This window comes from Natator depressus, chromosome 11 (genome assembly GCF_965152275.1).
Source record: "Natator depressus isolate rNatDep1 chromosome 11, rNatDep2.hap1, whole genome shotgun sequence".
NCBI lineage: Eukaryota > Metazoa > Chordata > Testudines > Cheloniidae > Natator > Natator depressus.
This window is the reverse complement of record NC_134244.1, coordinates 64,685,700-64,699,959: the sequence shown is the minus strand read 5'-3', so window position 1 is coordinate 64,699,959 and position 14,260 is coordinate 64,685,700. Positions and strand designations below refer to the sequence as shown.

At 45.0% G+C, this 14,260-nt stretch overlaps 1 protein-coding gene across 2 annotated transcripts in view; it reads right to left on the bottom strand.

The window, feature by feature from the left end:
* The window catches only part of CPS1 (carbamoyl-phosphate synthase 1), a 153,376-nt gene that overhangs the window by 49,956 nt on the left and 89,160 nt on the right, over nt 1–14,260 (bottom strand). For both annotated transcript variants that reach the window (XM_074968096.1, XM_074968097.1), the window contains exons 20-21: nt 11,751–11,927; nt 10,267–10,385 (exon numbers count right to left, since the gene is read on the bottom strand). In XM_074968096.1, the coding sequence (XP_074824197.1) occupies nt 10,267–10,385; nt 11,751–11,927 (296 nt within the window). The remainder of the gene's footprint in view (nt 1–10,266; nt 10,386–11,750; nt 11,928–14,260) is intronic.

Here is a 14,260-nt window from a genome sequence, read left to right as displayed (position 1 = left end):
AGATGAGAACTTTGCAAACAGCCCCTAAGCCAGATTCTGTCACACCAGCTGAGGATCTAGCCCACTGTCTTTAAAATGGGTTGAACTAGACCAGGGGACGGCAACCATTCAGAAGTGGTGTGCCGAGTCTTCATTTACTCACTCTAATTTAAGGTTTCACGTGCCAGTAATACATTGTAACATTTTTAGAAGGTCTCTTTCTATAAGTCTATAATATATAACTAAACTATTGTTGTATGTAAAGTAAATAAGGTTTTTAAAATGGTTAGGAAGCTTCATTTAAAATTAAATTAAAATGCAGAGCCCCCTGGACCGGTGGCCAGGACCCGGGCAGTGTGAGTGCCACTGAAAATCAGCTCGCGTGCCACCTTTGCCACGTGTGCCATAGGTTGCCTACCCCTGAACTAGACCCTGAATCCAAACTGCTCTGAACTTTAGGTGTTTGGAAACCCAGATCTGGATCCACATTTTGACAGAAAGGTACAGTTATGTTTAGATAGATTATGTTTTAATAAAAATAATGCTTAGCACTTATAAATGAAATTACATTTGAGGATTTCAAAGAGCTTGGCAAAGATGGGTTCGTCATATCATACCCATATAACAGATGGTGACACTGAGGCACAGCCAGATTAAGGATATGGTTTTCCAAAGTGCTCAACTTTCACCTTACTCTCCTCCCAGTCCCTCACTGGGAAACTCTAGCCTACAGTCTCTCCAATCACTGACTGAAGTCAATGGGAGCAGAGTTAGGCCAATGCTGAGCACTTTGGAAAACCCCAAGTGATTTGGAGAAGACGCTAGAGTGAGTTAAAACCAGGAGAAGATAGAAAATGCAGGTCGGTTGCTGACTCCCAATCTGGTCACCCACCAATGGGACTTCCTGGCCTCCCTTTTTACCTAGAGGTTTTCCTCATTCCATAGATCAAGGGCAAAAAAATCTTCCAAAAATTAAACCTCACCATTTTGTAACCAAGCCTGAAACAACAACAGATAAAGTGGCAGCGATTCTAGACTTTTATAACGTTCTCTTTCCCAGTATTATCTTTCACCAAATGACAGTTTGAAGTTTTAGAGCTTCATACCAGACAATCAGACTTTTTACACACTGCCATAATCATTTAATGGTTACACAGCACAGCTCTCTTCCCACAAACCTAAATCTCCTGTGTATTTTGCAGTTTATAAACTATATAAGCCTTTGTCCACTCTCTCTCTCTCTCGCTCGCTCTCTTCTCAGCTTCCAGTGTGAATTTTCTGTTGTTGTTTTTGTTTAAAATTCTACCCTGTCATCTTTGAAAAGCCATCCACTCACGCTTCGTCTTCAATAATAAATGATAAAAGGAAATGGAATAAATTCCCCTTAATGGGAAATTTTCACCTGGCACAGAGAAACTGGGGAAATCTATTAACTGACTCTAGCAACGCCTGCAGAATTGCAATTACCCAGGGAGCCTGCATGCTTCAGTACGATCCTCTCTTACACTTGACCAGCTTTCGTCTGATCCGCCATCCCAAAAGTAATGCTAAACAAACGTGCCTTGAGAAAGCACCAGCTCTAATGTGAAAATGAGCCATGCAGTTATCGAAGGCAGAGCTTTGGAAATGGAATGAGTATCAAGGGTAGAATACATGTAAAGTTCCAAACTCAGACCCTGTGTCAGGGAAGCAGATAAGGTTTAAGTCCATCCCCATACAAGACAGCACCTTTGGGACTTAACCACATGGTTAAATTTTGCCCTAAAAAAGGAATGCAGTCCTGAATTGGGGCCTGAGTCACTAGCTAACATGAACACTGGGCTTGACATGGTTAGCAGTCCTGCTGCTTGATTTTAGACTGGCATACTAGGCAAAAGGCATATTCCCAACTGCCCTCCCTCGCCGTTCTTCCAAGGTTCAGATCTGTTTCCTTGATTGTTTGACATTTCACAAGATTTAGAATAAGCTGTAATTACAAGCATGAGATCAGTATAAAAATTGTTTGTCTCCTTGCCTCTTCCTTCAAGGAGACAGGTAGTTACCTATTTTCCTCCCAAGAAAAGCATGAGATGATGGACAAAATGTCAGGAACATTTAGGGAAGCAGGAGACATAAACCAACAAATCTCACTCTCTCAATTGTCTCTCTCTGGATCTACATCTTTAAGGCTCAGCACCCAGGCCCAGTAAATCTCACTGACTTAAGTAATGTGAACCTCCCATTATTTCCTTAGACCTAGATGGTTCACATCTAGGATGAAGTTGATGAGCTGCAGGAGCAATGCAGGCAAATACACAGCAAAGAAATGGATTGCAGTCACTATTTCAAACACCATCTTCTTCCCCAGGTAAGGGATGGACTGATACAATATGGATTATTCTGTACAGAGCACGCAGACACTAGTGTGTTGAGATGGGGATGCACATCCAAGTGATACAAGTATTCGGGGCTTTGGAGGAAAGCGTGAACCACAAATTTATTTACGATGCCTTTGTAACACAAATGAAATCTCTCTCCCATGACATCCAGCGCAAAGCACGACTGTTAGGTCTGCTGAATCAGTGTACACCACGCAGCCTATACTCATCTCACTTACCGAGTCGAACATTTGCCCCACTGGCTTCCATCCCTGGAGATGCAGTCAGAGAGGAAAGGGGCATACTCGGGCCTTCATACATTCTTTCTAAATAGTTCTGTTGGGGCCAGATCCTCAGCTGATATAAATCAGTGCAGAGTCCTTGAACTTCAGTGAAGCTACTCCAATACACACCAGTGAGGGTGTGACCTATGACCTCTCACCTTTCTAGCTGGGGAACAGGTTAGCCACATGTCTGCAAACTGCAGACAAAATTCATATCTGAAGAGGCCACAAAAATCCATTTTGTGACACCCACTTAGAATGAATATGGTTTATTGATGGCCCTTTGATCTCTTTCCTTTGCACTGCCTCAGATTCTGAATGCTGGAGCTAAACTTTAGTTTCAGCTGCTGTATTTTGCAGACACTTCTCTGCAGTGTGTTTGGAAATCAAGTCAGGCTTCCAGAAAGCCATTTTCAAAACACACCATTTGCAGTCCCAAGGACATTAGCCTGGGAAAGGGAGTCTCAATAAATAATTTTCTGTTGACTTCTAGAAGCCACTGAGCAGAGTCTTGTTAAAAATGCTTCTCTGGGGCTGGCCCTCTCTGCTGCCCAGTGTGTGCTATTCTGTGTCTGATTACAAGCCACAAGATCTACATTCAGAATCACACTTGCCCACTCTGTGTATGAGAAGATCTGTGTCATAGAAGGTCACATTTGCTAATTCTCACTCATGAGAGCATGCAGATGTCCAGTGACAAATCCTAAAAATCCCCAGCATCTCAGTACAAGTCATTGATCAGCATATTATCAAACGCAAGTCATTGATCAGCATGTTATCAAACTTGTGTCATCACGCTCTGCCGGCATTAACAGCACAGCTGTACCTTTCCAAGTAAAATTAATCAAAGAGAAAGAATGGCCTGGTGATGAGAGCACAGATCTGGGTTTAATTCTTTGCTCTGACACAGACTCCTCGTGTGACCTTGGGCACATCACTTAATCACTTTGGGCCATAGTTCCTCATCTGTAAAATGGGGGTCACAATACTCCCTCTCCCACCTTTTGTCATCCTTGACCATTTAGACTGTAAGCTCTGCACAGGGCAAGATTTCTTACTATGTGTATGTACAGCAACTAGCATCTTTTCACAGATTCTGTGGCTGGATGGGACCAATGCAATCATCTCATCTGACCTCCTGTATAACACAGGCCGTAGAACTTCCCTGAATTCATTCCTGTTTCAACTTAGTGAGGCCCAAGGAGACTCTACTGGAATACCAATATTATAATAAACTGCTATCGGAAATAAGGACCTAGAAAATACACCAGCTCCTGTAAGAACCAGTGTGGCATGGCTCACCCTGGCACAACACACCCCTTCTCTGCTCCAACACCGCACAGAATGCCATTGTCACTTCCATGCGAAACTTCACGACCCCAACATTTCAAATGAAAAAAGGGGATGCGGAAGGTCATATTTCAAACCGACGATATCAGCGCCATGAAATTCCTCAGCGCCACGAAACCACCCACAATGAAATGGGGAACAGTTCCAAAGAAACTGCCATGAGAAAATCGTCACCTCTTTCTACTTATTAATAACTCAGACACAGCAGTTGATTTAAACAGGTGGTTGCTGACCTACCAGTGTCCCTTTGAAAGTCTTTTACGGTTCTGAAAAAAAATTTCATCGGACAATAAAAGTAATCCTGTTGGTATTGACAGAGAGCCAGATCCTTGGCAGGTGTAAATCAGCGCCACTCCTGAAGCTACGCGGATATGCATGAGCTGAGAGTGTGACTCAGGATGTGATGGGTCTGATTTTCAAATCCACCCCCTCCCCCCATTTTGGGCTCACAAGTAATGTTGAGTACAATTAATTGCAGGCACTGATCACGCAGCTAGGTAACCAGAATGGGATTTTCAGAGGAGTTTAAATAATTTAGAAGCCTGAGTCCTGTTGACTTTCAAAGGGGCTTGTGCTCCCACGTCCTTTAGGTGCTTTTGAAAATTTTCACCCCGAGCTGTCATCATATCTACAGTTAATAGCATTTGGCATACACTGTTCCTATTAAATGGAGCCTATAGTGACATGGACAGAGCAACAGGAGAGCAAAGTACTGTTACAAACATACACAGTTGGATTTTTCCAACGGCCTGCCCTGTAAACTCAACATGGGCTTTGGAAACCAGACTGTGTGCTCTCCATTTCTCATATTGTAACCACTCAGAACAATTCCATGACTGGGTTCATGATATAAATGCTCTACCAAAGATGATAACCTTTTCTGGCTCCGTAATGACACACAGTAAGCGATCATTTACAACAAATCACTAAGTTATTATTGATTAGTTAAAAGAAAAAAGAAAAGGAGTACTTGTGGCACCTTAGAGACTAACCAGTTTATTTGAGCATGAGCTTTCGTGAGCTACAGCTCCGATGAAGTGAGCTGTAGCTCACGAAAGCTCATGCTCAAATAAACTGGTTAGTCTCTAAGGTGCCACAAGTACTCCTTTTCTTTTTTCTTTTTACGAATACAGACTAACACGGCTGTTACTCTGAAACCTATTGATTAGTTGTACCACAGAGGCACCTAGAGGACCCAACAGACATAAAGGCCCTGTACAGTCCCAGCTCCTGCATGTCTTCAGCATAATGCACCACGATAGACTCTTTTTACATGTTGCTTTCTTTGGTTTCGCTCTCCCACCTCCCCAGTTCCTTGGGAGTGTTTGATTAGATTCTCCAAGGGCAAGTCATGCCTGACTAACCTAATTGCCTTCTATGATGAGATAACTGGCTATGTGGATGAGGGGAAAGCAGTGGAAGTGTTATTCCTTGACTTTAGCAAAGCATTTGATATGGTCTCCCACAGTATTCTTGCCAGGAAGTTAAAGAAGCATGGACTGGATGAATGGACTATAAGGTGGATGGAAAGCTGGCTAGATCATCGGGCTCAATGGGTAGTGATCAATGGCTCCATGTCTAGTTGGCAGCAGGTATCAAATGGAGAGCCCCAAGGGTCGGTCCTGGGGCTGGTTTTGTTCAATATTTTCATTAATGATCTGGAAGATGGCGTGGACTGCACCCTCAGCAAGTTTGCAGATGACACTAAACTGGGAGGAGTGGTAGATATGCTGGAGGGTAGGGATAGAATACAGCGGGACCTAGACAAATTAGAGGATTGAGCCAAAATAAATCCAATGAGGTTCAACAAGGACAAGTGCAGAGTCCTACACTTAGGATGGAAGAATCCCATGCACTGCTACAGACTAGGGACCTAGTGGCTAGGTAGCAGTTGGGCAGAAAAGGACTTAGGGGTTACAGTGGACGAGAAGCTGGATATGAGTCAACAGTGTACCCTTGTTGCCAGGAAGACTAATGGCATTTTGGGCTTTATAAGTAGGAGCATTGCCAGCAGATTGAGGGACGTGATCATTCCCCTCTATTCAGCATTGATGAGGCCTCATCTGGAGTACTGTGTCCAGTTTTGGACCCCACGCTACGAGAAGGATGTGGAAAAATTGGAAAGAGTTCAGCAGAGGGCAACAAAAATTATTAGGGGGTGGGAGCACATGACTTATGAGGAGAGGCTGAGGGAACTGGAATTATTTAGTCTGCAGAAGAGAAGAATCAGGGGGGATTTCATAGCTGCTTTCAGGTGGGTTCCAAAGTACGTTCTGAAAGTGGGTTCCAAAGAGGATGGATCTAAACTGTTCTCAGTGGTATCAGATGACAGAACAAGGAGTAATGGGAGAGGTTTACGTTGGATATTAGGAAAAACTTTTTCACTAGGAGGGTGGTGAAGCACTGGAATGGATTACCTACGGAGGTGGTGGAATCTCCTTCCATAGAGGTTTTTAAGGTCAGGCTTGACAAAGCCCTGGCTGGGATGATTTAGTTGGGGATTGGTCCTGCTTTGAGCAGGGATTGGACTAGATGACCTCCTGAGGTCCCTTCCAACCCTGATATTCTACGATTCTATGCACATTGGCCCTCATCCTCTGCTGGTATAAATCAGCTTAGATGTACTGAAGTCAGTGGAGCTGTGCTAATGGACACCATGGAGAATCTAGCCCATTAGGATTGATACAAAGCTTTTAAACTGCACTGATCCATTACCAATTCCGTGTGTTGCTTCCCTTTTATGGCAAGAAGTGTGAGGTCATGGACTGATGTGTGACTTGCAGGAGCAGGCCAGTCATGTACTTTGCAGCTCAGTTATTGGCTGTTGGCTAATAATGTAGCGGTGTAATGGCAATGCTGCACGACACCTACAGTAGAAACAGGGAAGGGGAAGGGCAGATGCTTAGAGGACTGGGAAAGTGTGCCAGGGAAACAAAGGAGGCAAATGGAGACATAATGGCAGTGGCAGATCAGGTGAGAGCACCCGTGCAGGGCGGAGACAGGAGGGTAATGAGGGAGACAGAGTGTAAGGTGCACGTGGATAGGGCACAGTAGACAGGATGGTGGGGGCACTGGCTGTTGGGTGGGGATGGGGACACACAGCAGCGAACACCCAATTCCTTTCCTTTTCCTGCTCTCCCCCTTGGTTTTTGTGCGTGGTGGTTCAGCCTGTGAACCCCTGAAAACATTGGGTAGGCAGCACTCCCTCTGCCTGCCCTCGACCAGCCCCTCCGCTGTGGATACTTCTCAAGCTAAGCCAACCGTGCAAGCCTTATGGGAAGCCAGGGGCATAATACGAGAAATAAGGAAGGGGAAGAGTGGTGCCCAGACACTGTACCTCGGCAACAGAAGTGCAACATGAAGAGACCTGTATTACCCAGCTGAGCCCCGGGCTAGCTAGGTATTGAGTCGGCGACATATGCTGCTGCTATGCAGCTAAAGCGACAGATAAGCAAACTGAGTTCCAAAGGGGAATGCTGCTTAGCCTAATGGAGCGGCACTCAGGCTAACACCTGCCTCCCTTTCTTTGCCATACTACAGAGCGCTGCAACTTCCTCGGTCACGTGACTCACATTTCTATCGTCCCCACCTGGAAAGGGGTTTTTTGCTTCTCAAAAGCAAGCCGTGCTCAGTTATTCTGCCATATCTAGCACGATACAACCTATTATTTCACCATCCTTGGGTATGTATCCTCTCAATATATTCCCTGTCTCTGTGTGCATGTAAATATAGGGCCACATCCTCAGCCCCACTGCACCACTTGGCAAGCCGATGGAGCTGGACGCCTGAGGATTTCCCCGACAAGAGGGAATCTCTACGGTATCTTCCCCTTGCAGACCTTGGTGTATGAAGCATGGCTGGTGGCGGGGGAAGAGGGCATAGACAGATGACTGCTATGCTCTGGCAACTACTGGCTGGTGGAACAGCCATTTGGTGGCTAACAGCTGGCATGAGATTGCTCTAACTTGCACTGATGGGGAGAAGCAGGGGAGCTGAACCTGTCCTTGGCTGGCCCAAGGAAGCTCAAAGATGACATAAAACTGCCTTTACCCTTCTCTTAGGTCCTGCGTTGAGTTCATCTCACTCAGACGTGAGGCCTAGGGTTATATGATATAGCAATATATTTGTGTATAAAACACTCACCTCCCTTTCTGTGTGACTTTAGAAACATGCAGATTACAGGCTGTCCAGAGCCACAAAGTTTGGCTGTGAATCCATGTCTAAGGTTCAGTGGATAGAGCACTGGATTGTGACTCATTCTATTCCTGGCTCTGCCATTGCCTTGCTGGGTGACCTTGGGCAAGTCACTCCACTGCTCTGTGCCTCAGTTTCCCCATCTGTATAATGGGGATAATAATACTGCCCTCCTTTGTAAGGTGTTTGAGACCTACTGCTGGAAAGCACTAGATAAGAGCTGGGCATTGTGATGATGATGATGATGAACTCATTTGAGTGTTGGTTTGGACCATTATAGAAAGATAAGGATCAACTGCAAGGTCTGGATATTATCATATATTATACACATACATACTGTGTGTGTATATCACAATATCCATGTAGAGACAGTCATGTTTGCATAAACACAGAGCTTGCTAATGCAGCTGTGCTTGTAATAACCCGTTCAGCCATTTTTCTGGGTTGTCCTTATTCCCTCTAAAAACGATTATGTCCAATTTGCAAACACTGAATCTTATAGCAGAATGAAAAATAAAGCAAGTAGCTCCGGTGAATACACACATGGAAGACCTGAGCACTGACTAGGAGAAATCTCTTGTTTGCATGCAGCAGCTGAGCCAGCTCTCATCCAATCATGGCCAAAAGGGCGGAGGATGGAGAGTGTGTTCTAGTTGTCAACACTCCAACCTGGAAGTCAGTAACACTTTTTGTTCTAGTTCTGCCACTAAATTTCCTCCATGACCTTGGGAAGGTCATTTGACTATGTGCCTCAGCTAATCCATCTATATCATGGGTGCAATAACGTTAATCTACCTATCTCACAGAGGCACTGTGAGATGTAATTAACTAATGGGCCAGATCGTCAACAGAAATCAGTTCAGCTCCCTTTACTTCAATGGAGTGATGTCAATTTACACCGTGGGAGGACATGACCATCCTCTAGACTGTGCTTTGAGATCCTGAATACATAATTGCAGAGTATTCTAATTACAGCTGTGGCTGTAATTTCCTACCAAACAGTGGGGGAAACAAATTGGTTCTGTGTAGACACAGGAACTTGATATGCATGAGATTTTTTTTTAAAATGAAACCAGCAAACAAATGAAACATGACATGGAGGTTAGAGAGGAATTACACATGTGGGGTAATAATGGAGTTTTGTAAGTACCCCTCGACAGACATGCTCCTCTCTGTGCCTTTATTTCTGCTTAGCTAGAATCCCAGCTCACTTTCTGGGGGGAAACAAAAACTACTCAATTAAAAATGCACAGCTTGTCAAAGAAGCAGAACTCAGGGGAGGTGAAAGCACATTTCATAACAAACGCCTTGTATGTTTCTGCCCAGTCTCTTGTTACAAGTGCTGTGTACTATACGTTTCTGGTGCCCTCTTGTGGTTCAACTGCCGTAATGCAACATGTATCCAAAACGCAGGCAACAGAGCAGACAATAATAACTCAGCAAGAAGGTTCTGCTGGCCTTGTAAACCATGAAGAGAAAGCTGCGGTCAGCAAAAGGCTGAGACTGATATACAGCCTGGAGCTTCGATTTACTGCTATCTATTGTGGTTCATTTTATATGGTTTAAGAAACCGGAAGATTTATATTTAAATGTGTCGGAAATTATAGCTGTTCTAAACTGAGGAGGAACAGCGCGTGGGAAGAAAGGCAGACAGCTTAGAAAGCTATCAGCCAGTCAGAAATGCACTGTTTGGCTCTCAGGTGTAAAAAGCCAGGGAGAATCTATTGAGAGTATGAGCTGAAAGGTTAACCATACCCTCGCTATGCAAATGTAGTCTCAGATCTCACATTTGGGGGGAGGGTTAGCAAATCCTAGCTTTGAAACTACATCAAGGACTTTCTAAATCCAGGTGGGATTTCTAGAACCCCTAAGATCAGCTGAGATGGACAAGATGCCTTTACTTCTAGAGCAGCGCTCTTCAGTGAAGAGGTAGCCTCTTAGTGTAATACATTAGGGTTTAAGATAACTCAGGCTGCACTGAGGACTGACAGTCACTTTTCGGCCTTGCTCGTGTTTGTGCACAAGCCTGCAGCTGGTTTCCCAGCTGTGTGATGCCAAGCAAAAAGGCTGTATCCTTAGAGAAAGCTGTTTGATTTCCTTACCTGCTGAGTTCCTTCAGGCTTTTCTCCATGTTCACAATATCCCGCATCTTATAGATGAACCATCTGTCAATGGCTGTGAGTTTGTGGATATCATCCACGGGGACGCCGTCGGACAAGGCCTGCCGAAGAGAGGAGATGGTAAGCCAGACTCGTTAACAAACACGTCATAAATATCTAATTTGCCTGGAAACGTGTAGTAATTATTCCTCATCTCCTATCAACATCAGCAAGACTTTTGCCTGAGCAAGGAGTGCAGAATTTGGCTCCCAATGAAGTCTCTGCCCAAACTCCAATTGACTTCAATAAGGACTGATGCTGGTTGACACCTGCTGTAACTTCATACGCTATGTATGCTTCATGCTCTCTCTTTATATATACATATATATAGCATGCTCATCCCCTGCTGCTGACTTCTCATCTGTACCTCTTATTACCAAGGTCCTGCACATTCCGTAGTCCTGTGGTCTGCTAGAAGCAAATGTCATCAAAGAAAGGTTTAGGTTTTCAATGGTTGAGAAACTGGCTGCTTTTGAAACTGACTCTGATTTATAGTTTAAAGATAGATTGGCTCAGAAACCCTGACCTGAAATACCCCTGAACTATGGAAAAGTTCACATCCAGAACCAAACTTTGCAGCCGTGACACCACTCTGGTTCTTTCTCATTCTGAAGATAATGCAGGCTTCATACTTTCCTGGACATGCTTAATTATGTGGTTTTGGTTTTTGTAATTTATTTTTAGCAAACCATCCACATTCACTGGGTAAAAAGGAAACCCAGTCTACCATCCCAAAGGCAATGGATACAGTATTTTTTTTAAAAATCCCCAAAGGTGAATAAAGTACAGCTATAAGAGCTGGATATTAATCGTTATTATTATGATGTGGCTAAATATTTAACTCTTTTTTCTTTTAAACATTTCATTTTTTTTAATAAAGCCCATTTCCCTGTGACCATTTCACAAATGGACTAAATCATCTTAATAATCTTCTCTTATTATCTGCTCCAGATACATCTAATTTATGAGGGCCCCAGAATGGTGCCAAGATTGGTTGACACTGTGTATGACCTTGGCCCAGTCAGAAGTCCCATCGGGTTCCACATCTCTCCTGTGTTTGTCTTTTGACTATAGTAGAAGAACACGGGTAAAGGCAATAGCTGTGAATGGCATCTGAGCTCTCGCCTTTTCCGACATAACAGGCATCGTATTCATCACCCCAACAAACAGTGAAAAACCTTGACATGGGGCGGGGAGAGAGGGAGACAGGGAAGGCATCTGATGAGACGTGACTCAAACAGAGCTCAGTGGTAACAACGACTAGCGGCTGGTCTTTTAGATGTCAGAGAGCTGGTTAGAGATTTCTGATCCAATCGATCCCAGCTGTCTGAGGGGTTAAAGAATATTCCACTCTATTACACCAACCAACACAGTCCGGTAACTATAGTCAACAGGATAGACCCCATAGCCTCTGCGTCCTTCATTACCTTGGCCATTGCATAGACTCGAATGCTGGACGGGTCAGCCAGTTCTTTCTCGAGATCTAAGTTGGCCGGCCACTCTTTATTCATTGGCAGCCGTGATGTGAAGCCATCCACAGACGGGTGGCACATTCTCAGGGCCTTCTGGAAGCACTCCTCAAAGGTGCGCCCAATAGCCATGACCTGTAACAAAGAAATCTCTCACGTTAATGTGCTGAGGTGTTGCCCCTCTCAGTTATTCAGATGGCAGTGATGCTTATTAGGTAAGATTAAAGCCTATGGGAACATGCTACGGGACACAATGAACTGACTCGAAGGAAGATTACTGTCTCGGAGCTTTCAAAAACCACCTGTGTTATATGACGGGAGAATCCTGTAAAGTTGGAAAAGCTTCATGCAGATGGAATTTTAAGCCTTAGGAGTGGGCAAAGGCAGAAGACTACACCTCTTCCATTGAGCCCATGTCAAACCTTAAGTAACTACTATAGTATGTTTCTGTTCAATGATTATTTCACCTAAAAAAATGATCCCATTCCCAAGTTCCAGTGAGTCCATTCTGCATGGAAACTTTGCAACTCATTCCAACGTTCACATGTATATTTCACCAGAAAGCAAAATCTGAAAAGGACACAAAAATAATCTGAAACCAAATGGGGCAAAAGTGTCATGGGAAAACTTTCTCCCCTTTCACACAGCTCCACTGTTCCAAGCCTTCCGCCTGTCACTACAGAGCTCACCAACAGTCAGGCTGAGGCTAGCCAGTTCAACTAAGAAAAACCACAGTGGTCTAGAGTCTGGTTACCGGCACAGGCCTAGGGAGGGGACTTAAGCTTTACCATGCCCGACGCAGTCACAGGAGACACTCTGACTGAAGGGGTCTCTTTGAGAAACAGCTCCTCTGCTCTGGGGGTTGGTAATTTCTTCTTTGTTTGTATCAACAGTAAATTGCAATACTCTCTCTACCATCTCAGCTCAGCACACCCCATGCTAGCTGGGGAGTATGAAGCCAAAGCTCTGTCTATTCCCCATTTCTCCCATTGTCCACTGGCTGCTGGCTTGAACCCAAGGTCCAGGTAGTCTGTGCAGGAGAGTACGTGGGTGCAGGGGGTTCTTATCCTTCCTTATTTCCCCATACATGTGGATAGTCCAACTCATAATGCAGTTCAGTATTCATACGGTGGGACACTCCAGAGTATAACCCTTTAGTAGCTGGAGTAAAATGTGCAAAGTTCATGTATAACATGAAGTCACGGGGCATTAACACCATAAATATTTGCAGGGACCTTCTGCACCACACATTATTAAAAATACAATCACCCTGGCAAGGCTTTCCTCTAGAGCTCTAATTAATCCTTCCCACCGTGCTGAGGGTGTGCACTTTGAGCGAGGAGGAGTGGATGTTTGTAAGGCCTCACTTGTCAAAATAATTTAGCAAGAGAGCTACTTGAAAAACATTAGGGGGAAAAAAAAGACAGACAACAAAGTACACAATTAATTATTTTGCTTTGGATAATTGATGAGTAATTAGCTAATTAAATGGATAATTTACCCATTTTGCTTCATTTCATTCCTCTTCAAAAATTAGCTGAAGATGTCACCATTGTTCTAACCAGTCTTAAATTCAGATTTTAAAAGTCATTGCTGTTTTGTTCCTCATTTCCAAAGGCCTATCCTATCTATTCGGAGGGGGAAACTAACTGTCTAAGACAAAGCAATTTGACCCTTTCAAGAGGAAATCAGGTGCTGCGTTCTGTTTTCAGGGGCAGTATCAGGCTAGAAAGAAGGTGCATGTTTTTAACAGTGAAGGTGATTGACCACTGGAACAGCTTCCCAAAGGTTGTGGTGGATTCTCCATCACTGGAAATCTTTAAATCTTTCAGAGTGGATGTGTAGTGGGGCAGTTTCCCCGCTCTGGTGGAGGAAGGCTGGGCTGATTGGGGAGGCAGCCACAGCTGGGGCCACACCCCAATTGGGCCACACCTGGCCCTGTTGTGGGGGCTCAGGGAGGAGCTGGGTGGGTCTCTCTCTAGCTGTGGAGGGGGAGGGACCTGGCTGTCTGGGAGGTCAGGGTACCGGGAGTAGAGCACTGCTGGGGAAAGGCAAGAGGAGCTGGGGAGCTCCAGCCTGGCAAATACCCAGGCTGCGGGTCTTGCTAAAGGCCAAAGCAAGTACTGGGGTTGCAGAGGTGCAGCCAGGGATTAGGCAGAGGCAGCTGGTCCGATCCCCTTGCCAGTGATGAGTGGCCTTTACAGACTGCAGTTTGCCCCAGTGAGAGGGAGCTAGATGATGACTGGCTGTAGCCACTGAGGCAAGGCAGGGGTAGAGGGTTGGGGGTTCCCCTGGGAGGGGAGACCCAAAGAGTGGAGGTATTGCTGGGGCAGAACCCTGAGGTAAAGGGGCACCGGGGTCCAGGAGGGACGCAGGGGCCTGAGGCAGGCGAGACACCGGCCACCAGGAGGTGCTCCGAGGCTGAAGCGTTAATTCCCAGACGACCAGCAGGAGGCGCTGCGTTGGTG